An 18,083-nucleotide genomic window follows, 5' to 3' on the forward strand; every position below is an offset into this window, starting at 1 on the left:
GGGAATGTCTCAGCTCTGAGTCTCCAAATAGTGTGGGAAAATGTGCAGGGTACTTGTGACCCTGAATGGGAGTCAGTTGTAACAAAAAAGCCCAAAAGACATAGTGATGACAAGGATAGACTTCGATGTCTCATGCAAAGCTAGTTGGAGGTAGGTGTTATGAAGTGCAATCGTGGCAAATACTTTTCCGCCCACCTTTTTTGATGGAATGTTGTCAACTTTGGTATGGGGTAGTTGGCAATAATGGGCCATACATTGATAGTGGCTTTAAAATTCCCACAAACCTGAAGAGACCCATTCAACTTTTTGGCAATGATGATGGGCGAAGCCCGTTGACAAAGGTGCACTAGCATCAGGACTCCATCTTCCAGGTGATAGAGCTCTATCTGCAGCTTATAATGTAGTGCAAATGGTACTGGATGGGCTTTGTGGAACTTTGGAACCACTGATGGGAGGAGTTCGATATGGTATTCGAACTCAGAGACCCCTGGAGAGATGTCAAAAAAGATGTCTGAGGATGAGTCCAGAAGCTCTTGTAACTTAGTGTCTGAATACAAGGTCTTCATAGCAGGTGTGGAATCATGTAGCTCAACGTCCAGGGAGTGGAAGAGGTCCATCCCTAATGAGCTGGTAGCCTTGGAGGCAGTAAGGACTGAAATCCATGTCATGACATCATGCCTGAGGTATTTGATCTGTGCTGCCATGCTGATAACCACTCCTGTAGTTGGAAAATGTTGCTGTAACTCTTCCGAGGGGCTGTGAATGGATGAAGTGGTGGCGATCCCAACTGGTGATGCACGTTCCATTAATTATGGTGGCTGAGGATCCTGTATCCACTTGAAAAAGGAGAGGGGTGCCATTTAGCTGCACTATAGGAATGATAGCCACCGTTGTGTCTGAAAAAAGTGACTGTATGTACAAAACCAGTGGAATTTAGTCTAACTCACCCCCTACAGATTCTGGAGGGTCTAATGTAGTGTAGTCCAAAGCCATCAATGTTGAAAACCGACAGGTTTTGGCGTTATGACCCTATATCCCACAGGCTGTGTAGGTCACCCTCTGGAAATTACAATCTCATAGTTGATGCACAACTAAACATTGACTATAAGAGGGCAAATGTTGCTTTTGTGGCCAAAGGTGGGGACCAAGGACCTAGCCTGAGGGGATGGCTGCAGCCTTTGTGGTGGAACCTGGCACTGGTGCTGTTGTTGTGATGTGTGGCAGGCAAACAGCAAAGACATGTACTGGCTATTGGAGTGTGTCAGATGACCAAACTGACTGTTCATGTGTGCTAATAATCGATAAACAAGTTTTGAAGGAAGGATCTTTCAGTTTCAAAAGACCTGTTTGCATGGAGCCATCTGGGGAATGGACAAAGATCATGTCCTGAATGAGTTGGAACCATATGACTGCTTGCAGTGAGGGTTCCCACTGAAGAACTGACAGTCACAGGAAAGACTTTGAAGAGTAGCAGTCCATTCCTTCTAAGACTGTACTGGGCGTTTCTGGCAACAGAAAAACTTGTGCTGTACCTGTGTGACATGTACCTGCAAGTCAAAGTAATCCAACACGCTAGATATAAGTGCCTCAGAGGAGAGAGTATGAGGCTCCTTGTTAGGATGAAATTGCTTCAACAGATGATAAATGTCAGAGCCCATATTGACAAGAAAAAATGCACAACATTCTACACCACTAGTGGCATTATGTGCAATGAAATGGTGTTCCAAATGGGCCTGTAGTTTTCACATGGCTCAGTGGTTTCGCCAAAGTTGGAAAACGCTGGAGGTAAGGTACAGAACACTATCAGAGAGGAGTCTGAGTGTGACCTATGCATCAGAACCTCCAAGGATGGGGAGGAGATCACTGAATAATGAGCTCATTTGTTTCTTGCAAGCATTTGAACAGCCCTATGACTCATGCTGAAGGTTTGCCTAAACCTGGAATATCATCTGCAATGGAGAAAAACAACTGAAAAAACACTGCAATATTGAAAAAAACCTACTCATCACCACTGCTGTTTGTGTGGTGGCAGAACAAAATGCAAATGATATTTCTCAGTCTGTTTTTATTAGGAAAATTCAATAAACAAGAACATTGCTGATCTCAAAAAGTAGTGAAAACAAAAACACAATTTAAGCAAGAAACAAAGTATAGTTCCCATGTTGGATCTTATAACAGAGGAATACCAAAATAAGATGTTTTCCTCACAAGTCTCTCACTCAAGAAAGACCACCAAAGAACAGAAAAAAACTGCTACAGATTGGTCAGCACAGCATTACCACAAAGTTGTCCAAAGGACCCAGACCACTGTTACACGACACACTTGAGTCCAAAGCTACAACTCCTAATGATCTGAGACTACCAGCAAATGAGGTGCATGGATGTTGTTTCTGGGATGGCAAATCTTTACATATCCAGGTGGCATGTCAACTGGCCTTCTGGCCAGCTGTGTTCTGGCTATATGCCAGTTGCTAGAGGGATCTTCTGGGACTAGTTTTGATCACCTGAGTGGCATAGGAGAATAATCCACTTGTTGATCGCGACCTCAGGTGCTGCCATCAATCCATGGTGCTCAGGTAGCAGGCCCTGGCGGCCGTTGGCTGAGACATGAAGCTGTGTTTTCATTCCAACAGCAGCCTTGATCATACTGTAAACATCTGCTTTGGTTTCACTCACTCTGATGAAGGCATCCTGTATCTCTGTTCTGTCTTGGGGATGCCGATGTCACAGATGGACAGGACAGATACTGTACAAACCCACTGCTTGTTGCACATAATGTACTGTAAACTAATGTGCAATGATTGCTACACAGACAGCTGAAGGAATGAGGCCTTCTCAAATGAAACTTTCTTAGGCAAAGGTACTTCAATGTTGTTGTGGAAACTCATCAGCAACCATCTATGGAACTACCTGTCAAATACACAACACAGGCCCTTAGTCTTTGCTTCTTTATATATTTTTTTATTATCAGCTAATATTCAAAACAAAATCCCTGTTTTAACCTCAAATCCATAGTTGTGATCAAAAACTTTTGACTGGTAGTGCATATCTGTGACCTTCATTTTCTTTGTTATTGAACACAATGAACATGATCTGTTTTATATTTATAACTGAATCATATGGTGTGAGCCATGCACCTTGGTATTAGTTGAAGTAAATGAACTTCTTTCAAGAGTTTCTAGATTTGTTTCTACATTTGTTAATGTCATATCATCAGCATACAATATTTTGGTTTTTCTCATTTAGTTCAGTATATTTTATAAAGAGGTTTAACTATGGTGTGCAATACTTAACTTTCTTAACAGCCTTGAATTCAGATTTGCATCCTGATTCTGTAGTCTCATGTTGTTTTCTGTTTCCAACTTATGGTTTTATCTATTGTGCTGCCTACCCACCCATGACATATATGTTTCAAGGTTTTCAATTAGACCTGGATGGATGGCTGTGTCAAAAGCTTTAGAGAAATCCTGACTTATACCAGATATAGAGCTCCATTTGTCTATTACATCAATAACAAATATTCTTAGGCTAGATATAACTGATTCTGTAGATTTCAATTTTTGGAAACTGTGTTGTACCAGAATCAGAATATTATGTTACCCTAGGAATCTCATCCATCTACTGAACATCAGCACCTCTAATATTTTTGAGAAACCGTGTATTTGCTGACCTGTAGTTATTTGGGTGATCTTTGTCACCTTTTTGTATATTAGCAATACTTTGTTTCTGTTCAATTTTTCTTGAAATGCCCCTTCTCTGAATGAGCAGTTTGCTACATCTGAAAGTGCTTCAGCTATTTCCCCAGTCACATACTCTCCTGTAGACTTAGGATTTTAGTCTCTGGATGGTTTTTATGAGTTTATGTTTTCTCACTGGTTCGATGAACGTTGATTGGGATGGTTACTCAAGTGTTCTAGGATGCTCGGACCACTAATGATTTCTTTCACACTATAATTTTTGTAGAGTGTCTGTGAAATTGTTGTTGAAGACATTAGTAATTTTTGTTCCATCTGCAATTATGATGTTGGTTTTAATTATCATAATAAAATTTCAGTTATTTATGGTCTTTTTACTAAATTTATTGTTATATTCGTTCTGCCCTGTAGTAATGATTCTTGTGATTCTTATTTTGGTTTCTGATTCATTGCCCATGTCTTTGGTGTAGTTTCCAGGTGTTATAATGTTTTTCATTTTCAATTTAAATAATAATTATATTAATTTTTCTGGAAATATTGTAATTTTAGCACTTGAAGAACCATATAAGTAGAAAATTCCTAGTTCTTCATTCATTATACTAATAATTTCAAGACCTTTTTCTATGTAAGATGGCAAGTTTATGTATTTACAGTACTCAATATCTTGGAGACTACCCCACTTTGCTTTTGCATATATCAACACTTTTGCCCTTAGTTTTAGGTCTGTAGGAAGAATTAATCAGATGATGGTCTCTTATTATCAGATTGCAAAGTTCTGCTTCATTTAGCCCATGCTCAATAACGCATTAAACATCTGATTCTGTTTTTCTCAGGAGCATGTCTACTTTTAGTATTTGTTGCCTGTGTATTGAATGTTTAGTCGCAGGACTTGAATGTCTCTCATTGTTTATGACATAAAAAATCTTTTATACTAGTGGTGTGCACATAAGAAGGCAGGTTCTGGGGCAATGAGCAGTGTACCACATGATGCTTCAGGCAGCAGCATCATTGTACCATGTCTGACTAGAGCATGCACATTGTGGTAGAACATTTAGCATTGATTTTTTTACAAACGGTGGATAACTGGTCATAACCTTTACAGTCTTCAGTTGTTTCCTCTCAAATTGTTCTCATTTTCTACAGTATTATTTTAAAGGATAGATTGCTCCTCACCATATATGGGAGATGTTGAGTGAAAGACAAGTACAACAAAAAGAGCACTATACATTTAAGCTTTTGGCCAAAAGGTCTTCTTCCAAAGTAAGAAAACACACACACACACACACACACACACACACACACACACACACACACACACACACACACACACACACACATAAAATCCAAAGTTGCACAACTCACACATGCATGACCACTGTCTGCAGCTGCTGTGTCTGGCCACTGCAAAAAGAGACAGTGGTCATGTGTTTGTGTGCTCCGCTTGTGTGAATGTGTTTGTTTTCTACTTCTGAAGAAAGCCTTTTGGCCAAAAGCTTAAATGTATAGCAGTCTTTTTATTGTGCTCTCTGTGACTCAGTGTATCCTCTATACAGTGAGTCACAATCTATCCTTTTCATAATATTGTTGTCACTCCATCCTAAACTTCTATTGTTTGACTTTGTTCTCTTTTTCTCATTGAAGTTGCTGATAACTGCTTTTTGGACTTTAATGAATTTTGTGTGTGTGTGTGTGTGTGTGTGTGTGTGTGTGAGCGCGCGTGCGCGCGCGCCCACACGTGTGCATGTGGGGAGGGAGGAGGGTATAATTAAGCTGGTTCTGCAGTTACAACATCCTTATCTCCCCCCCCCTTTCTTTACAGTGTGATGGTTCCAATTCTACAGTTAATGCTTCACTAGTTGGTATTGTGTTTGAATCTATATGATCTTCCTCGATTTTGGTGTGTGATGGTTGTGTTGCCATATTAAATGTGATAGCATTAAATTTTAATGTTACAACAGTTGGTTCTGCCATCAAATCCATGTGTTTGCTTCCTAGGATCTTGAAGGAGATTCTCTTAGGAATTTGTTTATATCAACTACTGTGACATGGAAGTATTGTTCACTTGCCTCCCCAATGTCTTGCTCAGATGATATATGTCATTATTACCCTCTATCCTATCCTGTTGACATGGAACTGCACACAGTGCCACTTGTACACCAGCATCTGTATACATACTCCCAAGTTGTGGTGGAGAGTAGTTTGTACCTGTACAATTCATTTCTACCCAAAAGTAGACTGAAGGAAAAGTGGCTATCTATATACCTCCACACGTGCCCTAATATCTCTTATCCTATCTTCAAGGTCATTACATAAATGTATGATGATGGCAGTAGAATTGTTTTGCAATAAGCTTCAGGTGCCAGTCCCCTAAATTTTCTCAACAGTGTTCTTTGAAAAGAAGATCATGTTCCCTCCAGGGCTCCCCATTTGAGTTCACAAAGTATCTCTGGAATACTTGCATGTTGACCAAACCTACACAAATCTAGCAGCATGCGTCTGAATTCCTTCACTGTCTTCTTTTAATCCAACCTGATTTGGGTTCTAAAACTTGGTTACACTAGTGTTCTATACATAGCCTCCTTTATAGATAAACCACACTTCCCTAAAATTCTCACAATATCCTCAAATACCCACCATAGAATCATTGACAGCAGGGTTGTTGGCTGCCCCTCAAATGGTAAGCTATGAGCAGAGAAAATCACTCATGTGGAAAGCTATGAGCAGAGAAAATCCCTTACTAATTGTCAAACAGAGAGAGAAAACTCTATTTCCTAGTTCACATTGTGGATCTCAAAGTCTATAATCATTCAGACCAGATCAACAGATACATTGATATACGCAGATTCCCAAGATAGAATTTTAGCATGGTGTGACATGCTTATATAACATGGAGATGGAAGTCATGCTTCCTACATCGGCTGTTGGTTGTTAAAAACAAATAATTTATTCCATTATGGTTACACTACTGACCAATGTGACCACTTTGCCATTATAAAGTCTGCATATTCATACTTAGCTTTAACATAGCTGTGGACACAGTATATAATTAATTATAACATTTTTAAAAAACTACAAAAAGTATGTTTTTATACTGCTCTTTAAGGACCCAACTGCTATGTTGACTAGTTACAAGATGTGTAGAGTCCTCAGCAGTCCCATTGTATCACATATTGTCAACTGCAAAGACAAGATTAGACTGCCTGCAGACACACAGAGCAACATAAGCACTCATTCCTTCCATGGAATGGGAAGAAATAGTATTGAGTAGTTTATATTTTTGTGGATGTGTATTTTTGCATGTATTCCATGAGCATATCATAGAGGTATTACAATGTTATTTGAGTTTTTAATGGAAATGTGCAGTTTGGTGGCCTTCTGAGTGCTATTAGATGAGAATAGCAATGTGCTTGCATCAGATTTATTTATTTATTTATTTATTGGCCCAGTGTCTTATAGCCTTGCAAAAATGACTACTAAAGTTCACATTGTCAAGTACATAATTTCAGTAACCTGCAATTAGAATTTTAAATCTCAGATTACTTGAATGGTGCAGAAAAACTATTTTTGCTCTGAACTTTATGTTACAAAAAGCGTTTCAATTGAAATAAGTCTTCTTGATGGTGAAACTGCAAAAATAGCTAAATAAACAATACCATACATAGATGTGTTAATTACCTGGAAACTAATGAAGTGGTGACGTTCCTGCCACATTTTGGAAATTAGCTACATGAATACTGGGGGTTATTTTCCTACCTTTATCAGTAATGTAATAATTACATCTGTTTACATGTCAACAATGTGACTGGGATAGAAAATAATTATTTAAGTTAATTGAACTCAGCCTTAGCAGAACTAGTTACTTGAAATGGTTCAAATTAATTAGGAAATTATCCTGAATAATGTAATTTAGGAAAGTTACACCTGATCTTATACTCAGAATTAGAGAATGACAGCATTATCTTATAGTACATCTCTCACTAACACTAATGATGATTAAGAAAGCTAAAAAATATCATTTAAATAGGCAAATAACAAATCAAAATGGGAATGAATCCCAGCCTGTTTTGCTACAGATGTATGAGGATGTTTTGAGATTGTATGAAAGTAAATTTCTGAAATGACTGGAATCTGGATTGCTTTCTTCCAAAACTTTCAGAAGGATCCTAGCACTGTCAAAAAACCACTTTTGATATTATGAAGTGTGTACAGGCCATAAAAATTTTCTGTATTTTTGCATGAATACATCATGAAACTCAGTATGCATAGATCAGCTCTGTAGACATACTATATAGTGTGTCTGTTTGTATGTGTGTGTGTGTGTGTGTGTGTGTGTGTGTGTGTGTGTGTGTGAGAGAGAGAGAGAGAGAGAGAGAGAGAGAGAGAGAGAACTATGGATATTTACCTGACAGTGCTTCTGTGAGGCAGCTGTAGCCATCAATGTGATAGTCAGAGTTCAACAATAATGTTATATCTTCATCTGCATGTACATGGATACTTCGCAAGGCACAGTACAATGCGTGACAGAGGGTACTCTGTGCCACTATTAGTCATTTCCTTTCCTATTCCTCTTGCAAATGGAGTGAGGGAAAAACAACTAAATATATGCCTCCCTATGAGCCCTAATTTCTCGTATCTTATCTTCATGATTGTTATGTGCAATGTGTAATGGTAGCAGTAGAATCATTTGGCAGTCAGTTTCAAAAGCCAGTTCTCTAAGTGTTTCTCAAAAAGAATGTCACCTTCCCTGAAGTGATTCACATTTGAGTTTCCGAAGCATCTCTGTAACACTTATGTGTTGTTAGATTCTACCAGTAACAAATAAAGTGGACTACCTCTGAATTGCTTTGATGTCATCCTTCAGTCTGATCTGGTACGGATTGCAAACACTTGAACAGTACTCAAGAATAAGTCACACCAGCCTCCACATGCGGTCTCCTATACAGGTGAAGCACTCTTTCCTAAAATTCTTGCAATAAACCGAATTTGGCCATTCACCTTTCCTACCACAGTTCTCACATGCTCATTCCATTTCATATTGCTTTTCAAAATTATGCCCAGATTTTTAAATGACTTGAATGTGTCAAGCAGGACCCTAATAATACTGTATCTGAACATTATGGGTTTGTTCTTCCTACTCATCCACATTAAATTACAATTTTCTACATTTAGAGTGAGCTGCCATTCATCACACCAATTAGGAGTTTTGTCTAAGTCATAATCACTCAAATTCCATTCTTTACTATGCATCACAGCATCATCACCAAATGATCACAGATCACTGCCCACTCTGCCCGCAAAATAATTTTTGTATATAGATAACTACAGTGATCCTATCACACTTCCCTGGGGCACTTGTGATGATACCCTTGTCTCTGATGAATACTTACTGTTGAGGACACATACTGGCTTTTATTACTTAAGAAGTTTTCAAGCCACTCACATATCTGTGAACTTATTCCATAACCTTGCACCTTTGGTAACAGCCTGCAATGGGGCATCATGTCAAATGCTTTCCAGGAATCTAGAAATATGGAATCTGTCTGTTTCCCTTCATTCGTTATTCCCAGTATATCATGAGAGAAAAGGGCAAGCTGAGTTCTACGTGAGTGATGCTTTCTAAAACGTGAACATAAGCTTCTCAGTCTCAAGAAAATTTACTATATTTAAAGGGAGAATATGTTCAAGTATTCTGAAGCAAACTAAGTTAGGAATATTGGTCTGTAATTTTGCGGATCCATTCTTTTACCCTTCTTATATACCGGAGTCACCTGTGCTATTTTCCAGTTGCTTGGGACTTTGTACTATACAAGAGATGCATGATAAATGCAGGCTAGTTAAGCAGCTAATGGCGTAGAGTACTCTGGGGAAAATTAAATTGAGTTTCCATCTATACCTGGTGGCTTACTTACTTTCAAAACCCTCAGTTGTTTTTCTACACCAGGGATGCTTATTACTATGTCATCCATATGAGAGTCTGTCCAGTGGTCAAATGATAGTATGTTTCTACAATTCTCCTGTGTGAATGATTTCTAGGATGTGAAATTTAAAAATTCAGCTTTCGTTTGGAAATCTTCAACTGCCACACCAGACTGGTCAACAAGGGACTGAATGGAAGCCATAGACCAGCTTAGAAATTTTACATAAGACCAGAATTTCCTTGGGTTCTCTGCCAGATCTTTTGCTAAGGTGTGAGGGTGGTAGCTGTTGTACGTTTCACACATAGATCTTTTCATAGATGCGCGAATCTCTACCAGCCTTCACTTGTCGTCATTTGTGAATTCCTTTTTTAACCGAGATTGCAACATCCTCTGCTTCCTCAGCATCCTCTGAACTTCATTATTAAACCATGTTGGGTCTTTTCCAGCCTTTATCCACTTACTAGGCATGTAACTCTCCAGACCATGATTTACAGTCTGCTTAAATTTTGCCCATCATCCCTCTACATCCTTCTTATAGGAACTAAGTGATGTCAATTCACTGTCTTAAGTGAGATGCTAACAACTGTTTATCTTCTCTATCTAGCAGAAACCATCTCCTGGCCTTCTTGATTGACTTATTAACTTTTGTAATTATAGTTGCTATAATGACATCATGATCGTTAATCCTCATTTCCATACTGGCATTGTTGATGAGGTCTGACATGGTTGTAGCTATGAGGTAAAAGATATTTCCATTGAATATGGGCTGCCAATAGCTGCTCAAGACAGTTTTCAGAAAATGTGTTCAAAAGTTTTTCGCATTGTTGTCTGTCTGTACCCCCTGCAGTGAATCCATAGACATCCCAGTCTATACTCAGTAGGTTAAAGTCACCTCCAACTAGTATGCATGATCTGGGTATTTATGTGCTATTGACCGTAGACTTCCTTTGAATGACTCTAGAACTGTCACAGTGGAATGGGGTGGCCGGTAAAAAATCCAATGACTATCTTAATTTCAGCTTCACCTGTTATACGTTACCAGATAACTTCAATGTCACATTCAATTTCTACCTCAATAGAGACAATGTTTTTGTCAACTGCAATGAACCCTCCCCCTCCTGTGTCCTCTAATCTGTCTTCGTGATATATGTTCCATGACTCACTAAATACCTCAAAACTTTCCATTTCAAGTTTCAGCCATCTCTCAGTCCCCAGAATAATTTGAGTGTGAGAACTTTCCTGAAGAGCAGTAAATTTGTGGACTTTGATACAAATACTTTGACAGTTTACTGATTTATGAATTTATGATAGTTGAAGTGTCTTTTTTCTGAATGGTGTTTGACTTCCCTTCCTGCATATCGACTGGTGAGTGTTCATCAGAGCACCTCAGACTATCGCCTAGACTAAAAAACCCTCATTTTCACTCCACAAGTATCCTGCTACCCGAGTAGCTGCTTCCTTTTCATAGTGCGCCCCTGACCTGTCAAGGGTAGTCCTATAAATCCCCAGACAATAACACAGGTCTAGCAATCTGCAGCCAAGATTAGTACAGAGTCGATGAAGCATTTGTTGGAAACCCTCCACTCAGTTCCAAACCACAGGACTCCAATTAAGTCTGGGAACAATGGTACAAATTGTGAGCTCTACTTGCACCCTGAGTGTGAGGCCATCAGTCTTAACCACCTCCACCAGCTGCCTGTACGAGATGAGGATGAACACAGAACCCATGCGACGGGCATTGTTGGCGCCAACGAGAGCTACAACAAGCAGACGACTGCAACCTGCATGCTCAATAGCCACAGACAAGACTACCTCCACATTTGAGGTGAGGACCCCCGGCAGACATATCGAGGGCATGTTGGCTTTCTTTCCAGCCCCGATCACTATCTTTCTAAGGGGTTTCATGACATGTCTAATATGGGAGCTTCCAGTAACTAGTAAACCTTTTCCTCTATGTGCCTGCTTATACCCTGCTGAATGTGTGGGCATCTGCCCATTCACAGGGTGAATGGGTGAGGCCCAGCAGCCAGGCTTCACACTGGGCCTCCAACTCTAGAGACACGAACACATTACATGAGGGCGGATCCACCATGTTAGGTGCACAAGGAGATATCTCAGAAGCAGAGCCCGTGGGCAAAACAAGTGACACTTTAAGTGTCCCATCCAATGTGCCAGACTCGCCACCACCACAACACCCTGAGGCAGCAGTCTGAAGGTGACTGACCATAGCCAAAAGCACACTCAGATGTTCGAAAACTGTGGCCAGATCCTCCTGCATCTGTGCACAGCATGCATACATCCTACCCGTCCTAGCAAGGCTATCAACAAAAATAATAAATTTTAGAAAATATAATGTAGTTGGATAGATAAAAAATCTATTCAACAAGTGCCAGCAGGAGAAAACATTCATATGGTTAAGAAAATGTGCAAGCTTTCAGGGCAGTGGCTCCTTCTTCTCAGCAGAAGGGTTCACTGGAAAGAAAATGGCTGAGGGAAAATGATTTGTGACGTTAGGAAATTATAAAATGGCGAGAGTTTGGAAAAGTAACCCAGAACTCCGGATCAGGGAAGACTTACCATTTGGTCTGGTAAATCTCCCCTGACCTAGCATTCTGGGAACCTTTCCAGACTCTCGCCATTTCCTAAACTTTGTCAGTAACTTTCTTTCATTTCTCTTCCTTCCCCTTCAGCCCCTCAGCCAGAAGAAGGAGACACTAGCTTTGAAAACTTACACATTTTCTTAATCCTTATACATGTTTTCTCATGCTGCTGGTTGATAAGTAGATTTTTTATCTGTCCAGTTAAAAAACAAGACAAGCAACACTTCTAATTGCAAACAATCTATGTTTATATTTTCCTTGATGTATCTATAAGTGGAATGGGCTTGAAATAAAATGATACCTGTATGTTATAGCCTTCACCATACTGTGCACTATAGGCAACAGTTTTGGAACATAGATAGAGATAAATTACTTTCATGTGAAGAAATGTTTATGCAACACAGGGGTTGACAAAATAACTTTTTTACAGCAGAATGACACTGGAATTGAAGATTTTACTGTACAATTATTGACATTCTCATTTTGCATATGATGCTCAATATAACTGAACATGTGCAGTATGTTGTTGTACATTGTGAACTGGTGCTGCTATTCTGGAAGTATCATGATATCTTTATTACTTTCTAAGTTAATTACGAACACAATTGATCTCATTCACTTTGTTCTTATCTACTGACAATTGTTGTTTTCCTCAAATACATATCATGTGATTGATACTACTTTTTCATCGCAGGTATGTATTGTTTCAAAGAGAGGTCATGTGCTATCATTGTGAATGAGAAAAAGCTATAAACAACTGTGAATAAAAATATGTTGATTAATATTTTTATTTTTAATGTAATACTAATTTTTTGAAAAATGTTGATCTGCTGCACTGAATATACCTCAATTGCATTGTATTTATGTTATGTAGCTTATTAAATGCTGAAAAGTTGAAGTAATTACTATGTCAAATCCTCACCCTTCAAATAATTAATAAGTATAAGTAAATGGCAGGTATGTTTAATTTACACATGTAGCTGTAGAGTTTGGTTAAAGATGCTTTGTGTATTTATTTGTCAGCACATTGGACAGTGACCTTTAACTCATGACTTTGATGAGAATATGCTTTTGTGTTTGTCTTTGGTTGTTTATTAGAATAGAATGGCATTGTTGTTTTGGTTGTAGTGCCAAAGAATGTGACTTCATCTTTGCAATCTGAAGATACGTATAGCTCTCCTGAGTCACCCTTGTCCAAGATGGATGTAATGACAGTTGGTAAGCATTGCCAATGAATAATATTACACCCATGTGTAATGGTATGATCATCAGCATGGCATTCACACTTTATGTTCATTTGTGTGGTGCATGCTAACAACAAAACCTGCCTTGCATATTTCCCTGCAGAAAGGAAAACAAACAATAAATTTTAATAATAACAGAGCAGCATCTCATAAAAGTGATATGGTTTCCAGTCTTCATTTCATAGTAGTAAATCTTTCTGCTGACTTTCATAGGTATTGTGAATTCTATATTAAAAGAGAGGAGGTGGATTTTAAGTGAATTACTACTTTATTATATTCATTTGTATTAGTGAATTTTTCCAATTTAATTAGTTAAAATCAGGTAACTACTACAGAACCAGTCATATCTCATCTATATAAATGCAAAGCAAGTATTTACTGAAAGTTTTACAACTATTAATTGGATTCAACATATCTGTGAAACAATTTCTTTATTGCAGTTTTACATAAATACTAATATTTTCTATCATATTTTTAATGTCATATGCAAAAATGAATGAGGTGGACATTGATTTTAGCAATTCTGAAACTGGTTTAAAATTTTTGAAATTTAACATGCCTATGGCCAAGAACATTTTCATTGACAGCCTGTGTAAATAACATGCAAAATAGTTGCCATACCTGTGCTGAGAATGATAATCTGTCCCAGATATCTTGCACAAAACATTTTCCCCATTGACAGGAAAGGAGCACAAATTACTCTCATGTAAAAGAAGTCAAGTATTAAAAAAGAAAATGTCCACAATGCTGTTGTCAAAGGTAAACTTACAAATGTTGAAAATCTGAATAAGTAGATGCTTGAAGAAATCCTTGACTCTCTTTCTAATATCAGATTTCTTTCATACAGACTTTCAAATTACAGCCTGTCAATAAATTAGTTAAAGTCTACCCATTCCTAAAACTGATAAGATTTATGAATCTAAACTACTGACAAAACTTTTAATTCATATTCAGGTTCAGCCACAAGGTAACTGATTTATGCATATTGTGGTTTTTACTATATTTGCCTAGAATAAAGTTTCCTCTTTGAGTGAGTGTCAAAAAGAAAAATTAGAAATAAAGTTCATAAGCATATATGTGTGTTTACCTTTACTAAATGATCAACATGAATAAATCTCAAAGTGATATTTGTTTGTTTTACAAAATGAATAATTCATTTGCCAAAAGATAACACACGTAGGGGCTACTGGAAGAAAAATGGAGAAAGGAGAAGACATAACAAAGTACAGGGAAGAAATAGCTGACAACAATGAATAAAAGGCAAGTTCAAGAGGAGAAAATTATCTGCAAGACTAAATTACAGAGAAAAGAGAAAAAGAAACACCTGTGTAGTGGCAAATGCAAGCCATTCAATATTGAAAAAGAGATAGAAAAATGAAAATAATCCAATTATACACTACATGATTAATTGAGACCTAAAGGAATTACTGGGAAATTAATGGGAATCAGCAACATATAGGTAGAAAGAAGTTTTGGAATAAGGAATAGCAAAATGACAAGAAATCCTAAGCAAATGGTAGCTTTAAAATATAGAAGGAAATGTACAGAATCTTGATGTAATATGCAAAGAAATTACAGTGAACACTGTGTGAACTAAAAATGAAAATTCTTTGTGCAATGTTTTCAGGTCATATAATAGTTATCTGTTTGTGTACAAAAGTGGTAATATTATTAATGTTAACACTCCTCCTGGCCAAATAAGATTATTAAGGTTGTTTAATCATAATAAGCATTCCAGACATACTGATTAAATATTGAGTAAATGTCATGATCCAACATAATAGTGTTCTATCCATTCATTCTAATACATGCACATAAAATACACCAATACTTCAGGAATATAAGCTAACAGTCAAATCATTAAGGATCTAATGTGTCAAAGCTAACTGATATTTCAGGGACATGAAAATTTGATGGAGCAGTGGACAGCTGCATGCGCAGTGTAGATTCAAAGTTTCCACTAAAATGAACAGTTACAACATGTTTTGTTCTTCATAAATGGGACTGCACATAAGCCTAAATTGATGTAGTGCTAAAACAGACTTTATTGTTTTCTGGCACACAATAAGTCAACCTGTGAAGTAAAAGGCATGTTTATGAAAATTTATTCAAATTTTGAATATTTCTGACGTTAGCTGCATTCAATATTACCAATTGCTGACACATCAAAATTTGTGCCAGACCAGTACTCAAAATGAAATTTCCCACTTGTCATAATTGTTCATCTTAAGCACATTGATTATCTGAGCATGCTTCCAGGACTGACACAAACTTCCACTTGTCACGCTGTCTATGAACCCATCACTTGCAACTTTGTTTGGATTCCTGTGACCGGGAAACAGACATATCCAGCTTAGTATTATGATCATCATTTAGCTCATTGTGACTTGTAATACTTACAGTCAACAATGGCTAGGGAAACAAACATTGGTGATGATGAAACTTCCTGGCAGATTAAAACTGTGTGCTGGGCCGAGACTTGAACTCGGGACCTTTGCCTTTTGTGGGCAAGTAGTGCACTTGCCCGTGAAAGGCAAAGGTCCCGAGTTCGAGTCTCAGCCTGGCACACAGTTTTAATATGCCAGGAAGTTTCTTATCAGCACACACTCCACTGTAGAGTGAAAATCTCATTCTGGGACTGGTGATGATCTTGCAGCTGTACTAAATTTATGAAGTTAATAACCTTCCTGACATTAGCTGCATTATATATGAAGATATTACCTATACTATGTAATCAAAAGTATCCAGACACCTGTCTGAAAATGACTTACAAATTCGTGGGGCCCTCCATCAGTAATGTTGGAATTCAATATTGTGTTGGCCCACCCTTAGCCTTGATCACAGCTTCCACTCTCGCAGGCATACATTCAATCAGGTACTGGAAGGTTTCTTGGGGAATGGCAGTTCATTCTACTTGGAGTGTTGCACTGAGGAGAGGTACCAATGTCAGTCGGTGAGGCCTGGCATGAACTCAGCGTTCCAAAACATCCCAAAGGTGCTCTGTAGGATTCAGGTTGGGACTCCATGCAGGCCAGTCCATTACAGGGACGTTACTGTCATGTAACAACTCTGCCACAGGCCATGCATTATGAACAGAGCCTCAATCATGTTGAAAGATGCAATTGCCATCCCCGAATTATTGTTCAACAGTGGTAAGCAAGAAGGTGCTTAAAACATCAATGCTGTGATAGTGCTACATAAAACAACAAGGGGTTGAAGCCCCTCCATGAAAAACATGACCAGACCACAATGCCACCGCCTCCAAATTTTACTGTTGGCACTACACATGCTGGAAGATGACGTTCACTGGTCATTCACCACATCCAGACCCTGCCATGGGATCACTACATGGTGTACCATGATTTGTCACTCCACACAACATTTTTCCATCATTCAATTGTCCAATGTTTATGCTCCTTACACCAAGCGAGGCATCATTTGGCATTTACCGGCGTGATGTGTGGCTTATGACCAGCTGCTCGACCATGAAATCCAAGTTTTCTCACCTCCCACTGAACTGTCATAGTAGTTGCAGTGGATCCTGATGCAGTTTGGAATTCATGTGTGATGGTCTGGATAGTTGCATGCCTATTACTCATTAAAACACTCTTCAACTGTCGGCGGTCTCTGTTAGTCAACAGATGAAGTCAGCCTGTACGCTTTTGTGCTGTACATGTCCCTTCACGTTTTCACTTTACTATTGCATCAGAAATAGTGGACCTACGAATGTTTAGGAGTGTGAAAATCTTGCATACAGACGTATGACACAAGTGACACCCAATCACTTGACCACATTCGAAGTCCATGACATCCACGGAGCACCCCATTCTGCTGTCTTATGATGTCCAATGAGTACTGAGGTCACTGATGTGCAGTACCTTGCAGTAGGTGTCAGCACGATGCACCTAATATGAAAAATGTATGTTTTTGGATGTGTCCAGATACTTTTGATCACATAGTTGCCTGTTGATAACACATGAAAATTTCTGCCAGACCACGACTCAAACATGGATTTGTCACTTGTTTCACTGCTGGAAACATGTTCAGATAGCTGAAGTGGTTAGGCGACTGACTGTGACAAGCAGGAAAATGGAGTTCGAGTACTGGTGTGGCACAAATTTTCATGTGTCACCAACAGGAAAGAACTTCATACCTAACGCAGTTAATGTCAGAAAGCTTCTGCAATTGCGAATAAATGTTGTAAATTTGGTACAGCTGATAGATCATCACCGATGTCTGTTACTTCAAACACTGTCAAAAATAAGTATTACAAGTGTTAACTAGCAAGATAACAATTATAATATTAATGTTGAATTCGATTTGCTCCTTGAAACCCTGTGGCAGGTATGCAAGTAGAGTTGTGTGTGATGGATTTGTAGATAGCATGACAAATGGAAGTTGTGTCAGTCCTGGAAGCATGCTTGGATAGCTGAAGTGATTGAGTCATGGTATGGTAGAAATTTTCATGTGTCACCAGCAGGTCTTTGTATTTAATGCAGCTATTGTAAGAAAGGTTCAGAAATTGTGAATTTCATAAACCTAGTACAAATGCAAGATCATCACCAATGTCTGTTCCTTCAGAAATTGTTAAAAACAGAAGGTATGTATCACAGATGTATTGCTGTA

At 38.4% G+C, this 18,083-nt stretch overlaps 1 protein-coding gene across 1 annotated transcript in view; it reads left to right on the plus strand.

The window, feature by feature from the left end:
- LOC126183377 (protein unc-79 homolog) overlaps positions 1 to 18,083 on the plus strand; it is an 852,060-nt gene that overhangs the window by 504,907 nt on the left and 329,070 nt on the right. Inside the window, 1 exon segment of the mRNA XM_049925310.1 lies at positions 13,342 to 13,431. Coding sequence (XP_049781267.1) covers positions 13,342 to 13,431 — 90 coding nt within the window.

This window comes from Schistocerca cancellata, chromosome 4 (genome assembly GCF_023864275.1).
Source record: "Schistocerca cancellata isolate TAMUIC-IGC-003103 chromosome 4, iqSchCanc2.1, whole genome shotgun sequence".
NCBI lineage: Eukaryota > Metazoa > Arthropoda > Insecta > Orthoptera > Acrididae > Schistocerca > Schistocerca cancellata.